The following is an 18794-nucleotide window of genomic DNA, read 5'->3' as shown; positions in this document are numbered from 1 at the left end:
TCAACTTATGCTTTCAAAGTAATTTGTCTAATGCGACGATGCTTTTGAATAATCTTATACTCGCTATCAGATCATGAAGTCAAAAAATTATTCCTCCTGATTGTAAAGTTGATATTATTAACGACGATGACTGAGAAAAGCACGTCAAAAGCGATTTAGGCCTCGGCTTTGACTTTGATAAGGAAATCAGATCAATGAAAATGGAATCCTTTGAAGAAACGGATATAGGAGATGCTGGTCGAATTTTGTAGTAGAGCTGGCCAAACAGTTAAAGAAAAGGTAAATATTTTCCTTATTTTTATTTTTATTTTGTGTTAGATTATTTTATTTTCCAATTTCAGGTTACCGGAAAATTTTAATATATTAAAACAGATTGATGCATTTTCTGTTGAAAATATTTTCAAAATTAAAAAGAAAAGTATCTCTCCAATCCTTGAGTATTTTGGTATTTCTAACATCGATAAAATTGAACGTCTGTACAACGACATAACCCTGGTAGAGTTGGAAAATGTCGATGATGCAATAAAGTTCTAGAATGAAGTTCAGAAATACCGGGATTCTGGCGGAAACTGTCGTTTTCATGAATTGGCTTCAGTTGCTCCTCAAATGCAGTCCCTGCCTTGGTCGAATGCCGACGTCAAGCGGGTCTTTAATCAAGTGAATTTAATTAAAACAAAAATTCGAAATAGCATGAGCGTTGAAACATTAAACGCTTTACTAAGTATAAGGTATTTAAATTTATTTTGATTTTTGAATTAGAAATTAACTTACTTAAAATTTTAATATGGGCTTCGTCGACACAATAAGTGCTGTTTTAACTACAGTATACCACCCAGCTGCCTAAATAAAATGGAACAAAAGCATTTTTACCAAACCGATGATGCCGATAATGTTGACGATATCTTAAATGTCCTATAAGTTTTAACTTTTGTACATTAATGTGTATTATATATTTTATGTTAAGTATCAAGCTAAGGGTTTATTAATTAGAAACGAACAGCACATTGCTTTATAAAAATCTGCTTTTTTCTTAACTCTTTTTCTCTGGTTTTCCGCTTTATTTAGCTTTTTTTTGCTTAGAAAAAAGTGACACCACTGAGTGGAAGCGAAATTCGAAATTCGACTTGCCTTAATTCAAACATGTTGTATCGCTTGCACTAACATGGTTTTCATTCCTTTTGAACTTAACGCCTGCGGAAAACGTTGTGCTATAGACCAGCTGGTAAGGTGTCTGTCTCTGATGCTGAAGGTCCCAGGTTCAAGAACGCCCCAAGGCAGAGTATGCTTTAAGTATTTAAGAATAATATCTGAAATGTTATAATTGTTATAACAAAGCTGCATTTAAATGATTTCAGATTTTAATCAAAAAAATAAAAATAAATTTGTCACGGGAAGGACTCGAACCACAAACCCTCAGGCCTATGTATCAAAAACGAAGCGCTGTCCCTCTGAGCCACTGCTTGATTGTGACAAAAAAGCTTTCTCAAAGCTTTTTTTTAGAAAAAAGTGATACCGCTAATGTAAAAATGATACTACCGAAATATCGTTTTTAACATTTTCGATCATATCAAATTGATGTGTGACATATCAGTGCCGAATTGATACTGGATTTCATCAAATTAACCATCATATCATATCAATTTTTTTCTGTGTACAAGGTTTTTCAAAATAACTTTCTAACGACATGTAGCACAAACGGATGTAGGAAACTTAGCTATTTATAGCTGTTTTTTATATTGAGCTGTTTAACAACATCTAGAGTCCTAAAATAACGTTTTTGGTCAAATTGACAAACAAAATAAAGTTTTCGTTTTAAAAAAAAATCCTGCAAAATCTTGTATTCGTCACTAAGTGGATTGCCGTCCACAGTAACTTACACCAATACCAATAAGATGTTCTTTTATTGATTTTATTTAAAACAAAAAATATACTATTCTGTCCACTGCACTAAAGGGACTTTGCTCTGTTTTTTTTGCATAAATATGCTGTTTACAAGTATTCAAAATTCATGTTTTATAACAGAAATGTTAACTTAACAGATCACTGTTAAAATACCGCTGTTAAAACTCCGCTGTTGCAAGCTAACAGCACATGCTTACGTTGAGCCTAATTTTGTAACTTAATTGGCAGTAACACGATCTCTTGAACAACAAGACGTAAATCCGTAATTTCAAGTATGAAATAGATATTTATCCTGCTAGATCCGAAAAGAGATTTATAAGTCCGTTGGACTTTATTATGCAAGAAAGCACACCATAATTTGTTTTTAACAGATTTCGTAGTCCAAAATTTCATCGTAATAAGAAACATAGGCGAGATATTTTTTTTAAAAGAAGTCATAGAATTATTATTATTCATTTTGAAACTTGCATACAAATTTTCTGGCGGTGCTAGCTGCAAACGAGATGATTTTGATTCATTTTATAACATTTAAAATAATAAAAAAAATTACAACTAAGAAAATGCTTTTTTCCAAATGTAATCTCACGGAACATCCTCACCACTAGTAAAAAAAATGATCAAAATACAACGCATAGTTTAGTTTATGCCAGAAAAACGGGTCAAAGTCCCCATAGTGCACTGTGAAGAGTGATAAGTAAGGGAGATTAACTAAAAGCAAGCTGTAGAGAGCAATTGCCTCTCAGTTTTCGGATATTCCTGACATCGTGCAGGCTCACTTGTGGCGATAAACTTGAATTTATTAAAATTTTCTTTTCAACCGAAGTGGTTTGACTTTCAAGAGTGTAAAAACAAACAAAACAAAACTAAGGATTCGTATCTCTAAGCTGTGATCTAGGTAGCGTAAATACTACGTTAAAAACTTATTCAGTACACCGCTTAAATAAATAAAAATGTTTTAAAATAACATTAAGTAGCCATGAGTGGGTCATTTAAAAAAATTCGGTTAATCATTTTTATTACGCTGAACTCTTCGTAGGCATTCATATGTGAATCACAAAGGGATGAAATAAAATGTAAATAATAATAACGATTTTGTGTTGGTATGCTAAAGATCGGTCAATATAAATATTGATTCTTTATCAACATGATCTTTTTATTCTTTTGTTATTCTGTGAAAATAAAAATACAAATCTTTGTAATGGTTTGGATTTTTCACATTGATATTTCCGTAGAAATACTTCCGAAGGACTTTTCGGTAACCCATGAAACATACGAATATATAAATTGTGTTGAGCGGCACGGCCGTAAAATTCTTTACCAAAGTGTTCTTACAAATGTTGATACACAATTTTGGTTTAACTGTAAGATAGATACAGTTGATGTAAAATGAATAGACAACCCGAAGCTACTCAAGACAGTAATATTTTGATTGATATGTACTGGTTTTAACTAACAACGCCCATAATGCCTTAGACTGTCTCGCCCACGTTACCATATACTGAAATCACAGGTAGGTGGCGCTTTACAATCTCGCTCTGCTGCTTGTAATTCTCTGTCTCCCTCTTGCTACCTTTAGCTGTTTTTTCTTTGTTTTATAAACGAACCCTTGCAGACGGTATAATGATTTTAGTCAGAAGTTTGCAACGCAGAGAAGGAGACGTTTCCGACCCCATTTAGCCATGTCCGTCTATGCGTCCGTCTGTCCGTCCGTTCGTCTGTCCGTCCATTTCTATGCAAAGTCTCTAAATTTTAAAACCATCGTGCTGAAACTTTCCAAAAAGTCTTCATTTGCAGATAGTATACAAGTGGGAACCAGCCGGATCGGACAACTATATCTTATAGCTCCTATAGGAATAATCGAAATATTATGTTTAAAAATGTATAACTTTGGTGTTTTTTAACATATGACCTCCCTTGGAAATAACATTTTTTAATTAGTTCTGAATTTTACATTAAATTGTATTAAAATCGAACGACTGTATCATATAGCTGTCATGGAAACGATTGGTAAATTAGTGGAAAAATAATATGGAACAAGTTAAAGCCACAGTGTTTTTTGTCAGTATTGAGAATATATTTTTTTCATATTTTTAAGAATTTTGAACTCAATTTAATAAAGTTCAGACGACTCTAACATATAATAACATATAATAACTGTCAAAGAAACGATCAGAGAAATAATAAAATCGAGGCACACGACTATAGCGTAACTTCCTGTTTTTTTTTTAATATCACTGAAGCTTATATAAATTGAACAAGACTCAGCGCTGAAAAGATTTCTGTGGAACCTTGATTACTGATTGTGCACGCGGTCATCTAGAGCCTGTGGGGAGAGCATTCGGACTGGGGACCTTCTTGCACAAAACAATATTATTCGTTTTACATCCCTGAATTTCTCTTCCTATTTAATTTAAAGTTAAATACAACATATTTATATTTAGGAACCTCTATTTTTAATGTTTAAAGAACCGTTTTCCCAAAAGTTCCTTCTACGTTGATCTCTAACAATTATTCATGTTGTTAACACACGCAAGAAGCCAGACCTACAGCAACACAATGTGTTAGAATCGATTAACCTTATACAAGCCAATCTTAAATCAAAGCCTAGCCTTCCTTTCTTTTTAAAGGGATTGTTCTTCTAGCGATAGATAGAGCCCGGATAATTCTTGTCAGCATGGACTGCTGTTTATCGGATAGGGAAAGGGAAGCAAAACGCATCAGTAATGAAATCGATAAAATTTTGCGCATGCACAAAAAAAAGGGCCGCCTCGACGTTAAGGTGTTGGTCTTGGGTAAGTGGATGACCGGCTCTTAAGGCAACATAAGTTCCTATCCTGCACCTCCAGGCACGGGCGATTCCGGCAAGTCGACGTTCATCAAGCAGATGCGCATTATTCATGGTGATGATTACTCCGAGAAGGAGAGGCGCGAGTACATAAAACTCGTTTTTCAAAACATATTTATGGCCATGCAGTCAATGATCAAGGCAATGCGCACGCTTGAGATTCCCTATGGTCAGGAAAAGCATGTTGTAAGTAAACTTTAGACTTAACGAAATCAAGTGGAACTAATCACCGAAAATTGGATTTGATCGTAAGGAACTGGCCCATTTGGTATTAGGCATTGATTTTTCGACCGTTACCACGTTAAAGGATCCGTACTTGAAAGCCATTAAAACGCTTTGGAAAGATGACGGTGTCCTGGCGTGCTACGAGCGTCGAAGGGAATACCAGCTGAATGATTCAATCGTATAGTAAGTTCCTGTTCTGAAAATCCTGTTTCGGGTCTAGGTCGCTCGTTTAACTAAAAGTCAAATTTAAGCTCTAAATTTTCATGTTTTTCCTGCGCTTGCCCTACTTTTAGTTAAACAGGCGAATGAGAAAACGGCTCTAAATTAAGTTTGGTTACGCTTTCTTTCCCTAATATTTAATTGTTTCAATCTATTTAATTTAGCTTCTTGAGCAACATAGATCGAATTGAAAAGGCTAATTACCTGCCGACAAATCAGGATATTCTTCGTGTTCGCGTGCCAACAACTGCCATTGTTGAGTACCCATTTGATTTGAATGGTTATGTGATAAGGTACTTATTGAAAGTAATTTAAATTTACTTTAATTACTAAAAACTCAATGGACCGCGTCAAGTTCTGAAAAATATTTGTATTACAAGTTGTAATGCTTAAGGCTCATCATAGCAGCTACTTAGATTTCAATGATATACTGAAAAAATTCATCGGATTTGCTAATCATTTTGATGAAATTCAGAGTTAACGCTCTCTATATAGCGCGTATTACTTTGGTACGATCGCCATCTTACTGTTACGCTATAGTCGTCGGTCTCGACTGTCTCTACCCTGCACTACACAGAAGCGCCACCTATCGTTCATTACTATCAACTTTTTGAATTCACATAAACGACACATGAGGTAAAACTTAGGTGGCGCTTTATGTTGTGTGCACCGAAGCTCTATTGTTTCCTTTTACTTTCCCACCAATTTTCCTATCGTTCCTATGGCAGTTGTATAGTCGTCCAATTTTGAAGAAATTAAATTCGAAATTAAGAACTACTTAAATAAATTTGTTTGTTTATATGTTAAAAACACAAAGATCTAATTTTTAAAATGTATTTTTCCGCTTGTTACTATGGGAACTGTGCATAAGATATAGTTGTCCCATACGGCTGGTCCCGACTTACATACTTATAAATTACATTTTTGACAAGTTTATAATTATTTTAAAAACGAAAACAACTTGATTGTGTTTATATTAAAAACTATACTTTCATATTAAACAAAAGTTAAAAAAAATAAAAAATTAATTATAAGATTAAAGAATAAAAGATAGAATCTTATTTTCTTTTATATTATTTGTGCCTAATAATGGGCAATTCATGTGCAGCAATATTTACGATAGCGGTGGTTCAGCAGCAAAAAGCTTTCTTCCATTCTATAACAAGCTGATTTTAATGGTGCTTAAACAATTAAAATAAATGTATAAGTACCTTATAATATATAAATATATTTAAACAAAAATCATATTTGCGCCAAATTTTGAAAACATTGTAATTAATTTTTATACCCTTGCAGAGGGTATAATGATTTCAGTCAGAAGTTTGCAACGCAGTGAAGGAGACGTTTCCGACCCCATAAAATATATATATTCTTGATCAGCGTCACAAGACGAGTTGAACTAGCCATCCCCGTCTGTCCGTCTGTTTCTACGCAAACTAGTCTCTCAGTTCTAAAGCTATCGGGCTGAAACTTTCCCAAAAGTCCTTTTTCTATTGCAGAAAGTATATAAGTCGAAACCAGCCGGATCGGACCACTATATCTTATAGCTCCCATAGGAACTATCGGGGAAATTCAATAAATATTATATCTTTGGTGTTTTTTAACATATACCTTTCTAAGCTTGGAAAGAACATTTTTAAATTAGTTCTGAATTTTGAATTACATTTGATCAAAATCGGACGACTTATCATATAGCTGATTTTTTTACAACTGCAAGGGTATACAAACTTCGGCTTGCCAAAGCTAACTTCCTTTCTTGTTTTATTGTACATTTGGAGTGTCATTTTTTATTGTGTTCTGAAGTGTCGTCAGCAGGTGAGTACCACCATATATGTTGTGCAAGTGAAACACCTAATAATATGTGATATTAGCCATGAGCAGCAAAAGCCACATACGCTAATAACTAAAGAGGAGAAGGAGAAATGCCAAAAAAGATGTAGGGAAGAAGTGCAAGCGCTGCCGCCAAAGGAATTAGATGTGACTGACAGTTGGACATTCAATCCAGCAGACTTTAAAAATCCTCTAGAAGTTTTAGGAACAGAGGTGATAGGTGTAGAAACTGGAATAATAAGCATAGAGGGTTCGCGGATGAGCCAGATACCTGATTAAAATTTTGCGCGAAGTAAATTTTGAAGTCAGTTCTTTTATAAGTCTTTTCGTCCCTCCAAGCCAATTAATTTGCGGGTGGCCTATATATACACCTAGGAGTTAGGAATCAATTTATGAAGTTATCAGACTGCCATCAGAGGGAAAATCAGTCAGTGGTCATTAATACAGACGGACTATGTCATTTTTTAAAAGTTACCGGGCTCCTCTCTTGCCCATTTTGATAAGAATTAATAGATTTGTAAATGCACCAGTTATTTGTGTAGGAGTTTTCTGGGGTGCACAAAACCAAAGAACTGTTTCGATTATTTGAATCCGTTGTTTGAAGAATTTTATGAAATAATTGAGACTGGCATAGACACAAATAAAACATTTACTTTCCGACATGGTTGCTCAAAAATCTCGAAGCGTTTTACTGATTGGTATGTATAATCGCATTGCGATCGAATTTGTTACGTAAAGTACATTCGTTTTCTATTTCAGTCGACCCTCTTCAAAAGCCGCCAGTGTGCACAAGTTGTTGTGAAGGCAAGAAGCAAATTGCGAAAATACATTGTAAAATTTTAAACCTTTTAATTTAATTTTTTTATTTTTAGCTGTATGACCTACAAAAATTGTATTTTTTTATCTAAATGTAAACTGGTTTAACATTCTTTACCTAACTTTTCTAAAATGCATTTTTCACTCATAATCAAATTTAAAAATTTTTTTAAAAATACTTGAGTACATAATAATTCTCTTGCGGAAACAGAACATTTACATCTTTGATATAAGCATTTTAGTGAACATTTTGGGGTTTCAATCTGTTTCTTTAAGGAGACCTTTCCGAGCTTATAAAGTATATCCATGTAGACATGTCCGTCTGTCTGTGTGTTTTAATACCTTTTGCAAGTTCAGTTTAAATGCTAGCGATCTGTGTACACAGTTGAAGTTTTAAGAGCGAAAAAAATTGTAAATTAGATCAAAATTTGATTTGTTTTAAGATTTAAGCATGTCAAATCAGCAAGATATTAAAACGTAGGCTTACCGAAGTTATTTCCATTCTCGTTTTATTTTAAAACACCGAAGTCTTACTTTTATGTGTTTGTGTTATGTGTTTCTGAACCCGGGAATGCAGAAACACTGATTCCCAAGGCAATTCAATTGCAAAAGAAACTATTTTTTAAAATCAAATCATATCATATCAAATAACAATGATCAAATTAATAAAAACGTGTCAACCGAAAATTGAACTTGGAAAGCAGCTTAAAAAATTATAATTTATAGAAAAATATGTGTATTTATAATAAAATAAATATTTTTACAACAAAAAGTGATCTTTTTTGAGAAGTTTCATAGTATTTAGATTAAGTAGTATAAACTTTTTGGGGTCCAAACGGTTGCTTCTACCTGGTACAAACTTTTCGAAAAATCTAGCATCCCCATTAATTTTCGAGTAACGGCTTAAATAATAATACCGAATCAATTTACCCTGCGAATATCAAATTGATCATAATGAGTATTACAATAATTAAGTTGAGTCAAGCAAAAGTTTATTTTGTTCTTCTATAATACTAATAAATTTTTTAATAAACAGAATGGTGGACGTAGCAGGTCAACGAAACCAAAGAAGGAAATGGATTCATTGTTTTTCGAACGTGACATCAATTATGTTTTTGGCAGCACTATCGGAATTCGACCTGTCATTGGCTGAATGTAAAAATGATGTAAGTTGACATATCTACATATAAGCCTCATTCCAACGCCGCATTTTTTGAAATTTTTAACGTAATTTTAAACGTCATACCATAGAGCGACTGTTGTACGCTGAACAAAAGTTCTATAATGGACTCCGGCTATTACACATTAATTTTTATTTTACATTTATATAAATAATTATTATTTGCAGAATCGAATGATGGAATCTGTAGCTTTGTTTCGAACCATTATAACATTCCCATGGTTCCAGAATACGTCAATTATTCTATTCCTTAACAAAAAGGATTTGTTTGAGCTCAAAATTAAGTCAACGCATTTGGTAGACTATTTTCCTGAGTATGATGGTACGTGGTCGGAATATTTTTTTTAACTCTATGATTTAACATTTTCTTGCCTTCTTGTCAAGCAGGTCCGAAGAAAGACGCTATCGCGGCCCAAGATTTTATACGTCAAATGTTTTTAAATGAAAATCCTGATAGTGACAAAATCATTTATTGTCATTCAACCGTGGCTACCAGTAAGTAAAATAGTTTAAGCCGTCAGAAAATTTCATAGATTGCGATGGCGTTTCATATATGCAATTTCGCTTAAATTCGCTTTGTGCTATATACTTATAATTTTATAGATTTCGATGTTGCATAGGCAACGTTAACGAATTTCAAATACATAGGTATAGTTCTGGCGTTAGAGTGGGCGTGGCACATAAGACTAAGAAACTTGCAATCCAAACTAAGTAATTTCAAGCCTCTATCTTTGACAATTTTCAAGTTATTAGCGTTTATATGGATGCTTTTTAAAAATTTTGTACAGTTTCTGGGCGTAAGAGCGGGCGTGGTAAATTTTTTAAAGTCAATCGATAAATTAATTCAATTATAGGCATTTTTAATCGAAAGCTATTTGTAACCCTTTGTCACAAATGCGTATTGGACTAATTATGCTCTAACGAAAACACCTTTGCTTATCCATACGGTTCAAAAACTTTTAACGCAAAGAAGCGTTACAGATTAAAATTGTTCCATTAATGATATTTTGTCTATGTATCATGTAGGTAGGAGGAATGTTCGGTCCAGTATTTTCCTTTAGCTACTCAGTTCAGCTTATTTGAACAAATTCCATTGAAATGCGACATCTTTGGTAACTCGAGTGTTACAAAGGCTGCATTTGTTGTTGGGAGTATTCCAATGCGAGATATACTTGACCGTGCAATTAGTTTCGATGTCGAGGGTTTTGGTTGAGGTTTTATAAGTATTTCGTGGCTCGATCTGGGAGGCTCTTGATAGGGCTAGCATGAATTTTTGGTTTAATGGTGTGGTTTTTATTACTGTATCACAAGTTTAAATACATACAGTTTTCTCGCATTCCCTATTGCTAAGCATCATTCTTTTTAACTTATGATTGTTACTAAGTTGTATTGGGAGTAAAATGCTAGTAATGTATCGTAAGGCCCATTGTCATGAAGTAAGCGATAAAGTTAAGCTTCGTCAGAAGGGAGAGACCAACTTCTTTCGCGAATTTCTAAGCTGCTGGAAAGTATTTCCTCTTTGGTCTTAGGAAATTTAATATTCAAATTTACAAATGTTGACCATCCTTATCTACCCAGAAGGGTATGTTATATATGACCTTTTGTCGTAGTAGTATTTGTATATCTAAAAACTAATACAGTTTTCGTTTCGTTGTTTAGATACGGCAAATATTAGGCTTGTGTTCTCAGCTGTTAAAGACACAATTGTGGAGCTTAACCTTAAGGACACAAATTTGACGTGACGTTTATCTTGGCAAGATGAAGTTTATATGCTTGAGTATAGTAATTCAACAAATTCGAAGAGTTATACAAGAAATTTTGTACAACCCAATTTTAATAAACAATTATTATTTAAATATGAATAGGTAAATAAAATAAACCTCTGAATTTTGCGGATTTTACAAAACTTGTTTTTATTTCAAACTTAAGCTTACATACACAATCGTTTAATTTTAAAACGTTTCACAAACTGTTTTTATTTTGTCTTAGGCCCAAACAAATTTAAATCGAGCTGGCCTCAGCCGGGAATTCAGTACAAATGAAGTATCACAATGAAATCATATTTCTGTCATGCTGTGCATTGGCCGTAAGGCTAATATTGGCGAACAAGCAAATCACTTTGATCAACACCTAAAAACAAAAACTCACATACCTAATTGCTATTTATAATCTTGAATGGGTTCTATGAAATCGTTTTGGCACTTGGGCGTTTATATGACCACAAAGTCGCTGAGGTTGCGCTCCGGTTGGACCATGCTCGGTGGCATCAGTTGCACCAGTTTGTTGAACAGAAAAGCTCGTTTGTTCCTTAGCTCTGCTGAGCACTCAGTGCGCGCTCTCTTAGTGCATGACGAGGAACTGGGACTAGAGGCGGTCTCAGAGATGACGGACGAGATCAGACTTTCGTTCGATTCCAATGAAATATTCTCGGTGGCGGGGCCATCTGCCACTTCATCTGCAAAATAAAAATTCAGTTTCCATATTAAACAAAAATGATGACAAATAAAACCTTTGATTTTGGTCGATACATCAGGATCCGTTTCAAGATCTTCAGCATCAGCACTAAGCGCTGGTGTGGCACACTCTCTTTCGAGATTACTATCATGGGTTTTAAAGAGCAACGAAGCAAGTTTGTGGAACTAAAGAGGATGTGGAAGCACATTACAAATTGAAAACAGCCTCAGGAACAATAAAACTTACATTATTTAACTGCTCTGCATCGCTATGATCAATCACAGCAGCTATATGATGCCGTAAATACTGCATTGCCTTAAAAGGATCCTGGCGCGTCATCTCCTCGTAGCGCATCTTTCGAACCAAAAACCGACAATGCTTTAGGATCTCCTCTCGTTTTGGTCTATAAGAGCAGGTAATTAACAAGTGATGCCTCCAGCAAGTGAAATATTTACTTTTCCAGGCGCAGCAGCCAGAAGTCATCAAGTCTCAGTTGCTGTTGCTGGCAGATTCCAGGATTTCCTCCAAACAAATAATGGGTACTTGTTAAATCGTCGTACACCAACTGGTGGGCATACCGAGGGCAAGGTTCTAAGGATCCATCGCCCTTGCTGGCGCCCAAAATGTTCATCTTGTTGATGGAGTTCGCATCTTGTCCACTGTGGCGACAGTAATATATCCTGGACCACTTGTGACTCCGCAGGGAATAGACCCAAAAAGAGTTTGATGCGTCAATATGCTGTATATCGCGACGATCCTTAACCTTACTTAGGCTCTAGAAGTATACGAATAAATTAGGGATCTGGTATTCTGTACAATGTGCTCACAGAAAATATATAAATCTCATCGCGTTCGCAATCAATAGTCGCCCGCAACGTATAGCCTGAAGAGGGCTCAAATTTGGCTTCGTTGCCAGCAGTGGTTCCGTGATGAGGGTGATCCTTGTTGAGCACGGATATGGCCTGGGTATCCACGTCGTAGCTGAGGAATTCGTCGAGATCCTCTTTGCCTCGTTGTCCGCCATAAATGTAAAGTTTTCGATGTTTCTAATGTAGTACAATGTTATATAATCACCGCTTATAAAGTGAATTTTACCTACATTATGAAAAACCATGCAATGAGTGATCCTGGATTTGATGGACATCACATCTGCCAGGGAGGCGCTAGCGTGGTGACAGTCCACCAGTATCTGTGCCCAGGTATTTGTGGCTATGTGATAGGAAAAGAGGCCTGAATATTCTGGTTCTATTGCTCCTGTAGCATTAACACTGCGAGGTGTGAGTATTTTGCCTCCAAATACGTAAATTGTCCGCTTATCGGCATCCATGCACATCTGGTGGTCGTAGACAAGCTGTGGTCCTCCAACTTGGCTGGTATCATCGCAGATCTGCATCCAGTTCCCAGCTCTGGTGTCGTACAGGTAAAAGTCACTCTTGATATAATCCGAAGTGCGAATAGAGTTGTCCAGGTAACGACCCAGCATGAATACATTTTCGCTGATGGGGTCAAAAACCATTTTGTGGCAGGATCGCGGGGTGGGTCCATTGGAAAGCTCTGACCTCTCGGACAGCAGGGACCACTGGTCATTATCGATGTTGAATACCCAAAGGTCGCTCAGGTCCTGGTAGCCATCCCAGCCACCATACAGATAAATCAGTCTCTTTTTGGCATTAACCACCAGCTGATGACCACCGCGGTTGCCTGAAAAAGTAAATGGTCAGCTAATAATCAGTATATGAAGAGATGAATACCAACCAGGCTTCATGTCGGTTTCGGTGTACTTCAAGTGCCAGCTGTGCTTGTAGTCCTGTTTGTTCAAATACTCGTCCATTAGACCTTCTTCAATGCACTCGACTATGAAGCGCTCCGCCTTTTCAAAGTCTCCCTGCAAAACCTACGAGGTATTGGATGACACTTTTTAGTCGCTTACAGCAGAATTGGTTGAGTGTATGAAACAACGTGTACCAATTAAAGATTTATATGTACAGTACCGGGATTATCCCTAAGTATTTTCTGCTTACCAGACATTTGTGGAGTTCGCTGATCAGCGGGTGCTCCAGTTGTACATTCGTCTGCTCCTGGAGTGCTCCAAAGGCATTCATGTAGCCCTGCTGACGGAAGTGTTTGAGACATAATTTGATGATCTCCAACTCGCGCAGAGCGTTGTAGTTCTTCATGCGCGCGCTGGTGTACATGGGGTCGTCCTGGCCGTGCAGCTCGACGTACCAGATGCTGAAGTTGAAGGACGGACCCCAGGATAGCAGGGGCACGATCTTGAGGTACAGTATTGGCAGGTTCTCCGAACCGTCTTCTGTAAGGCAGCGCAGGTTGAATACTTCCGGTACGTTGTCGTTTTTCAGGCCACTAATGGAGATACACCTGCTTTATACGGGTTGAGAGCTTCCGGAAAAACTTACCCTTCAAGCAGCAGGACCATGTGCTCATCTTCCAAGCCCCCGTAAACGCGGAACTTCTTAATGTTGCACACATGCGACTTCTCGAACTTGCCAAACTTGATTTTCTTCACAATGGCGGGACGGCGCAGCTTCAAGGTGAGAAATTGCGGGGGGCTGTTTGTGTAGGCCGACCACCTGGAGGTTTGATCGTTGGGACAGTCCACCAGGACGTTTCTGCGGATCGGAGGGAGTGGAATTTAAAAAGATGCGCATTTCACAGTTACGAAATCCGGGGCATCCATTTTATTTTTCTCTTTCTTTGTTCTACTTACTCGGGCAGATAGTTGGGCGAATAGCTGGAGTAACGGTAGATCTCAAAGTTCAGCCGTTCGGAGAGGGAAAATGGCTTCTGGCTACTGGTATTCGATTCGGAGACCGGGTTCAATGAGGGATTCAGTGCCGAGGACAGCGCCACCGATCCGTGCGAGCTGTTGTCCGTGGGACTGGACGTCGAGGAGGAGGACATGGTGGGAGAGTGCGTGGGGTGTGTGTTCCAACGGGCTCCTTGCGGGTAAAGTACATATAATGGAGCTCGCGAGTCGCTGTTTTACTTTCTTTCCTGTCCTGTCCGCTTTCGGCGCTCGCCTGTTCCACACCCACAACAACCGCGTAACAGCTGATTGCCATGGGCGTACGCGTGAGTTCATCGAGGGGCTGTTATTTAACATTTTACTAAGTAAGAAAGCTGTAGTATGTAAAAAAGATACTATTTTCATAGCAGTGTGAATTATAATAGAAACATTTTTATGAAGATCATTAAAAAAAAAACAAATAATGAAGTGTTCACCCATATGTGCCTTCGATATCCGCCTACTATCGGGAATCGGTTTTCGGACTATCGTTTTCAAACTTTGCCACGCGTGAAATTACGACATTTAATCAAATAAAGTTATTAAAATGTAATTAGTGTTTGTTTTGGGGCGTTTTGGTAGGGTTCCCTTATTTACGCCGAAGATGGCAAAGTGGACAGATGTGTCGCATAAATATTTGCTCATTTTATTTTTTCTGGCAAACACATTTGTACGTTGTTAAATCGAAAAAATCATATAAACACATGTTCGGCAAAATATTGTTTTGGAGATTGGATTTCGCAAACGTTTTTAGTTTAGCATAAATTCATTTTTAACGATACCTTTTTAGTCGTTTGCCATCGGATACTCCTACAAAATTAGGAAGAGCGAGTGCATTGCTAATGAGGCCTACTTTAGCAATGTCTCGTGTGATTTAAAGCCCATAAACTGGACTCGATCGGTAATGAACATGGATTGTGATATTAAAGACATTTTAACTGATATTAAGGTGATTAGGTGCATCCATTTTAAAATTGTAATAATTTCGGAGTTTTCTAGATGACAGTAGAAGTCTTTTATAAAGATTCTTCAAATCTTTACAAACCCTTTGCCGTCAAATTTAGCTTTGATATTTGCCAACTTCTGAAAAATAAAACGAAACGATTTTTTTTGGAAAAGTATGCCATAAATCATTTGGAGACCTGGACTAACGTGAATCACAGTTGTCCCTTTACGGTAAGCTTTGACAACATACTCTTTTGAATAGAGACAAAGTTTTATTTTACAGGGCCATTTGTTTGCACGCGAGTTTCATTTGGATGAGGTGTCCTTGCCGACTCTTCCTTTGCAGAATTACAAAATTGCTTTTAATTTTTCAGGTGCCAAGCCTTCAAAACATTTGGGGTTGGTTTTCATATACTTCGAAGTGATCGAGGACTATTACAAGAACAAGCGCACTAAGCCACGTCCAAAGTAACTTGATATTGTTGGAAATTCGTTAAAAATCTTTTAAAATTTTCTTGTTATCTTAAAATGTTTAAAAATTGTTTAAATATTTTAATATTTTAAACTGAAATACCAAAGGTTACCAGTTTTAAAATTAAATGTACATTCTCTCGTGAAGGCCTTATTTTCAGAGCACACAACATGTGGATACACATCTTAAAGCTATCATCTTGTCTAATAACAAATTCAAGTCGTGAAAACGTTCCTGACAGTTTGGTCGGGTGTGACCGGCAGTTATCGATTTTAGCCGTACGGTCACTCTGATAGTGTCGTGGCTTGGATGGGATTTGCACGGTGCTTGCGGTGCTCGTGAATTTTATCATTAAAACAATTATTTAACAAATAAAGATGGCCTTTGACGCGATTCCCAAGGATCTGCGAGGACTGCGCGCCTGCCTCGTTTGCTCCCTGGTGAAAGTAGGTCTTTCCTTTCTCTGGTCCGGCACTTTTTAAGACCCTATTTTCAGAGTTTTGATCAATTTGAGACTGATGGGTGCGAAAACTGTGAGGAGTTCCTGCGCATGAAGAACAACAAGGATAACGTGTACGATCATACGAGCAACAATTTTGACGGAATTATTGCCCTGACCACGCCTACTGACTCCTGGGTGGCCAAGTGGCAGCGACTGGGTAAAGTCTTTACTTCGGTTCCATGGAGTACTATATTATTCTTGGTTTACCAATCCTCAGCTCGATTTACCCGCGGCATCTATGCCATTTCTGTTTCCGGAACTCTGCCGCAGTCCACATTGAGGGACATGAAGAATCGTGGAATCGTCTACAAAACCCGAGACAGAAGCCAGCGCTAACAAACCTCATCAACGTACAAAATACATTTATAATTCTTTATTTTTATGTTATAACAAAACCACGAATACATACAATAGCAATACAAAACCAGACCGCATCAGTCATCCAGTGGGGCAACGCGCAATCCACCGCCTCCGGCCGTCGTTACGTGGACCCCAAAACCCGCCGACTCGAGCTCCTCCTTGAGCTTCCAGTAAACCTCATTGCACTCGTAGTTTTCAGGCAGCAAGACGATCACATAGCCACCAGCACCGGCGCCTGTTAGCTTAGAAAAAAAACCCCGTTTAAAGGCAATGGTAAAAATCTGTTCCAGCTTCGGGTGCGATACTCCAATAGCCTTTAACAGATCATTGTTAATCTGGAACAGACGTTCCAGCTGCTCGAACTTAGCGCTGTCATCCTTTGCGTTGCCAAAGCTTTCGTAGAGCGGAACGGCGGCAGTGACCAACTCCTCGCAGGCCTGCCAAATGGCTTCGATGAGCTGAGGGAAGGCTTCGCCCAAGTGACGAACCTTAGCCACTATATCCGCGGTACTGCGGCTCACACGACTGTCCACTAGCAGAATGTTTAGGGGTTTCTGAATCTTCAGCGACTGAAAACCCTGCCCCTTGACATACCGCAACATTCCACCATACGTGCATACTGTGTTGTCCAGACCCGAAGGCGTGCCGTGGTTAACTCGCTCCGATTCAAAGGCCCAACTGGAGATCAATGCCTGGTTTTCCTCCGTCAAGTAGCCGTCTCTGTCGAAGTGGCCTGCCAAAATGAGGAAAGTCGTGGCCAAAGCGGCGCCAAACGAGGCGGAACTGCCCAAACCCGCGCCCACGTTCAACTGGCTGTCTACCTGCACCTGGAAACCGGTTTGCAGTGTCAGTTGTGGATCGCCGGGTGCAGAGAGTAAAGCGCCGGCCAGCAAGTAATAGATGGAGACGAAGGCCCTCTGGGTGTGCTGCTTGGGCGCACTGCCTCCGGATCGCTCCAGCTGTTTGGAAACCTCCGCACGAACGGCTTCTAGAAGCTTGGCTGTGCTGTCTGAAGGGTATTTACTCCTAAATTCAGACAGGAAGGTGTTAAACTCGGTTAACTGGATCTCCAAGGTGCAATTGAGCGCCTCCAGCTGGAAACTTGCCACATGGCTAGCCTCCAACTGGCGGAACCTCAGGGTGGTGCCCAAACCCACTACAGCGGCGAGGGCGGGACGATGATAAACAACTGCGTGTTCGCCGTGGAGGATGACCTTGCCCGGAGAATGGACCTGGAACTTGAGCATTGTTCGAGCTGATCTCAGTGTATTGTTTTCCGTTTGAATTCAGCTATCTGTTTATCAGCTTTTTGAATTTGTAATGCTAATGCCTTTGCAGCAGACGACCTCTCGAGAGTACTTAAACTTTTATTGGTGTTTTTTATGTAACGTATGCATTTAGCGGATCGTTTGCGTTGTTTATCTGGTAACTCCTGAAGCTGAGTGCCGATTCCTGTGCTTTCCCCTTCACTTTCTTTGTTCGACTGCCGTTTTTTCGGGTTTCGTTTCTTCGATCGGATCTCGTCACACGCAAAAGCGCAACTACCAACAAACGAACAACAGGTTATTGCGGCTTGTGTTTGTTGTTGTATGTCTGTGTATTGTGTTGTTTTTGGTGTTTGGCTACTACTATTGGGCTTTCACTTTCTCCCACTCTTCGGGCGTGTACGATTTCTGGGAGAATGCATGGATTTCTTTCAGTTCTTCAGCCAGCGTGGAGTTCACTAATCTATGTTTTTGCAGCAGGGTCTTGCCGTTGAAGGCGGGTGTCACGATTACGGCGCTGAATTTGCCGCCGCAGCCGTCCGACTCGTCTGTCACACTCACGTACTCCGCCTGCAGCTCCCTCTTGAGCTTCTCCTCGAGGTACTTTGAGTTGTATTTACTCATTTTGGATGGATTTTTCAAACGGAACGAGGTGCTGAGGCAGTTGTGTGACCGTTGTGGATTTCGCGTGAGTTCCAGTTTTCTGTTTGCCGGTAGGGAGTTTTTTTTCCATTCGGACATTTGGTTACACTACCCGTCATTTAAAAAATGTTTTGAGTTTGTTAGGTTATTTATGTGATCTGTTAAAATATGACATGCAAGCCAGGGAAGCTGTACTTCAACGGAACAAATGACGTACAAAGTGTTTAATGGTTTTAAAAAATGCTTGCTTACTTCGAAATAAGTAAATAGTACTTTCGAATAGCCCAATCAAACGTGTGTAATCTTTCAGAATACATGTATTTTAGGGTGA

At 38.3% G+C, this 18794-nt stretch overlaps 6 protein-coding genes and 1 long non-coding RNA gene across 7 annotated transcripts; 4 read left to right on the top strand and 3 right to left on the bottom strand.

The window, feature by feature from the left end:
- The first annotated feature begins 136 nt into the window (after nt 1-136).
- On the top strand, nt 137-913 carry LOC127011072 (uncharacterized). The gene is made up of 3 exons (XR_007764118.1): nt 137-279; nt 342-728; nt 808-913. It is a non-coding gene; the product is annotated as an uncharacterized LOC127011072 (long non-coding RNA).
- Nucleotides 914-2651: 1738 nt separating this feature from the next.
- Nucleotides 2652-10876, top strand: LOC108029379 (G protein alpha q subunit). Its single transcript, XM_017101606.3, has 9 exons — nt 2652-2797; nt 4530-4694; nt 4749-4933; nt 5001-5155; nt 5356-5484; nt 8874-9003; nt 9186-9339; nt 9405-9512; nt 10677-10876. Exons 2-9 carry the CDS (start codon nt 4577-4579, stop codon nt 10757-10759), a joined length of 1062 nt encoding a protein of 353 aa, XP_016957095.1. The 5' UTR covers nt 2652-2797; nt 4530-4576; the 3' UTR covers nt 10760-10876.
- Nucleotides 10877-10904: 28 nt separating this feature from the next.
- On the bottom strand, nt 10905-14553 carry LOC108029721 (muskelin). The gene is made up of 10 exons (XM_017102199.3): nt 14200-14553; nt 13889-14101; nt 13493-13835; nt 13227-13365; nt 12571-13172; nt 12299-12517; nt 11927-12246; nt 11718-11874; nt 11527-11656; nt 10905-11472 (listed from the first exon to the last, which is right to left on the bottom strand). Exons 1-10 carry the CDS (start codon nt 14391-14393, stop codon nt 11228-11230), a joined length of 2562 nt encoding a protein of 853 aa, XP_016957688.1. The 5' UTR covers nt 14394-14553; the 3' UTR covers nt 10905-11227.
- On the top strand, nt 14553-15730 carry LOC108029338 (uncharacterized). The gene is given in 4 exon segments (XM_017101531.1): nt 14553-14564; nt 15068-15226; nt 15277-15459; nt 15461-15730. Coding segments are annotated over 4 exon segments (624 nt in total).
- Nucleotides 15731-15975: 245 nt separating this feature from the next.
- On the top strand, nt 15976-16625 carry LOC108029733 (transcription elongation factor SPT4). Its single transcript, XM_017102220.3, has 3 exons — nt 15976-16140; nt 16191-16353; nt 16414-16625. The coding sequence occupies exons 1-3, from the start codon at nt 16072-16074 to the stop codon at nt 16530-16532; spliced, it is 351 nt and encodes a 116-aa protein (XP_016957709.1). The 5' UTR covers nt 15976-16071; the 3' UTR covers nt 16533-16625.
- LOC108029731 (uncharacterized) lies at nt 16555-17803 on the bottom strand. The gene has a single exon (XM_017102218.3). The coding sequence runs from the start codon at nt 17801-17803 to the stop codon at nt 16631-16633; it is 1173 nt and encodes a 390-aa protein (XP_016957707.1). The 3' UTR covers nt 16555-16630.
- Nucleotides 17804-17905: 102 nt separating this feature from the next.
- On the bottom strand, nt 17906-18626 carry LOC108029732 (uncharacterized). The gene has a single exon (XM_017102219.3). It carries the CDS (start codon nt 18560-18562, stop codon nt 18185-18187), a length of 378 nt encoding a protein of 125 aa, XP_016957708.2. The 5' UTR covers nt 18563-18626; the 3' UTR covers nt 17906-18184.
- Between the last annotated feature and the right edge of the window lie 168 nt (nt 18627-18794).

This window comes from Drosophila biarmipes, chromosome 2R, assembly GCF_025231255.1.
Source record: "Drosophila biarmipes strain raj3 chromosome 2R, RU_DBia_V1.1, whole genome shotgun sequence".
Lineage (NCBI taxonomy): Eukaryota > Metazoa > Arthropoda > Insecta > Diptera > Drosophilidae > Drosophila > Drosophila biarmipes.
This window is presented reverse-complemented; position numbering and strand designations above follow the sequence as displayed.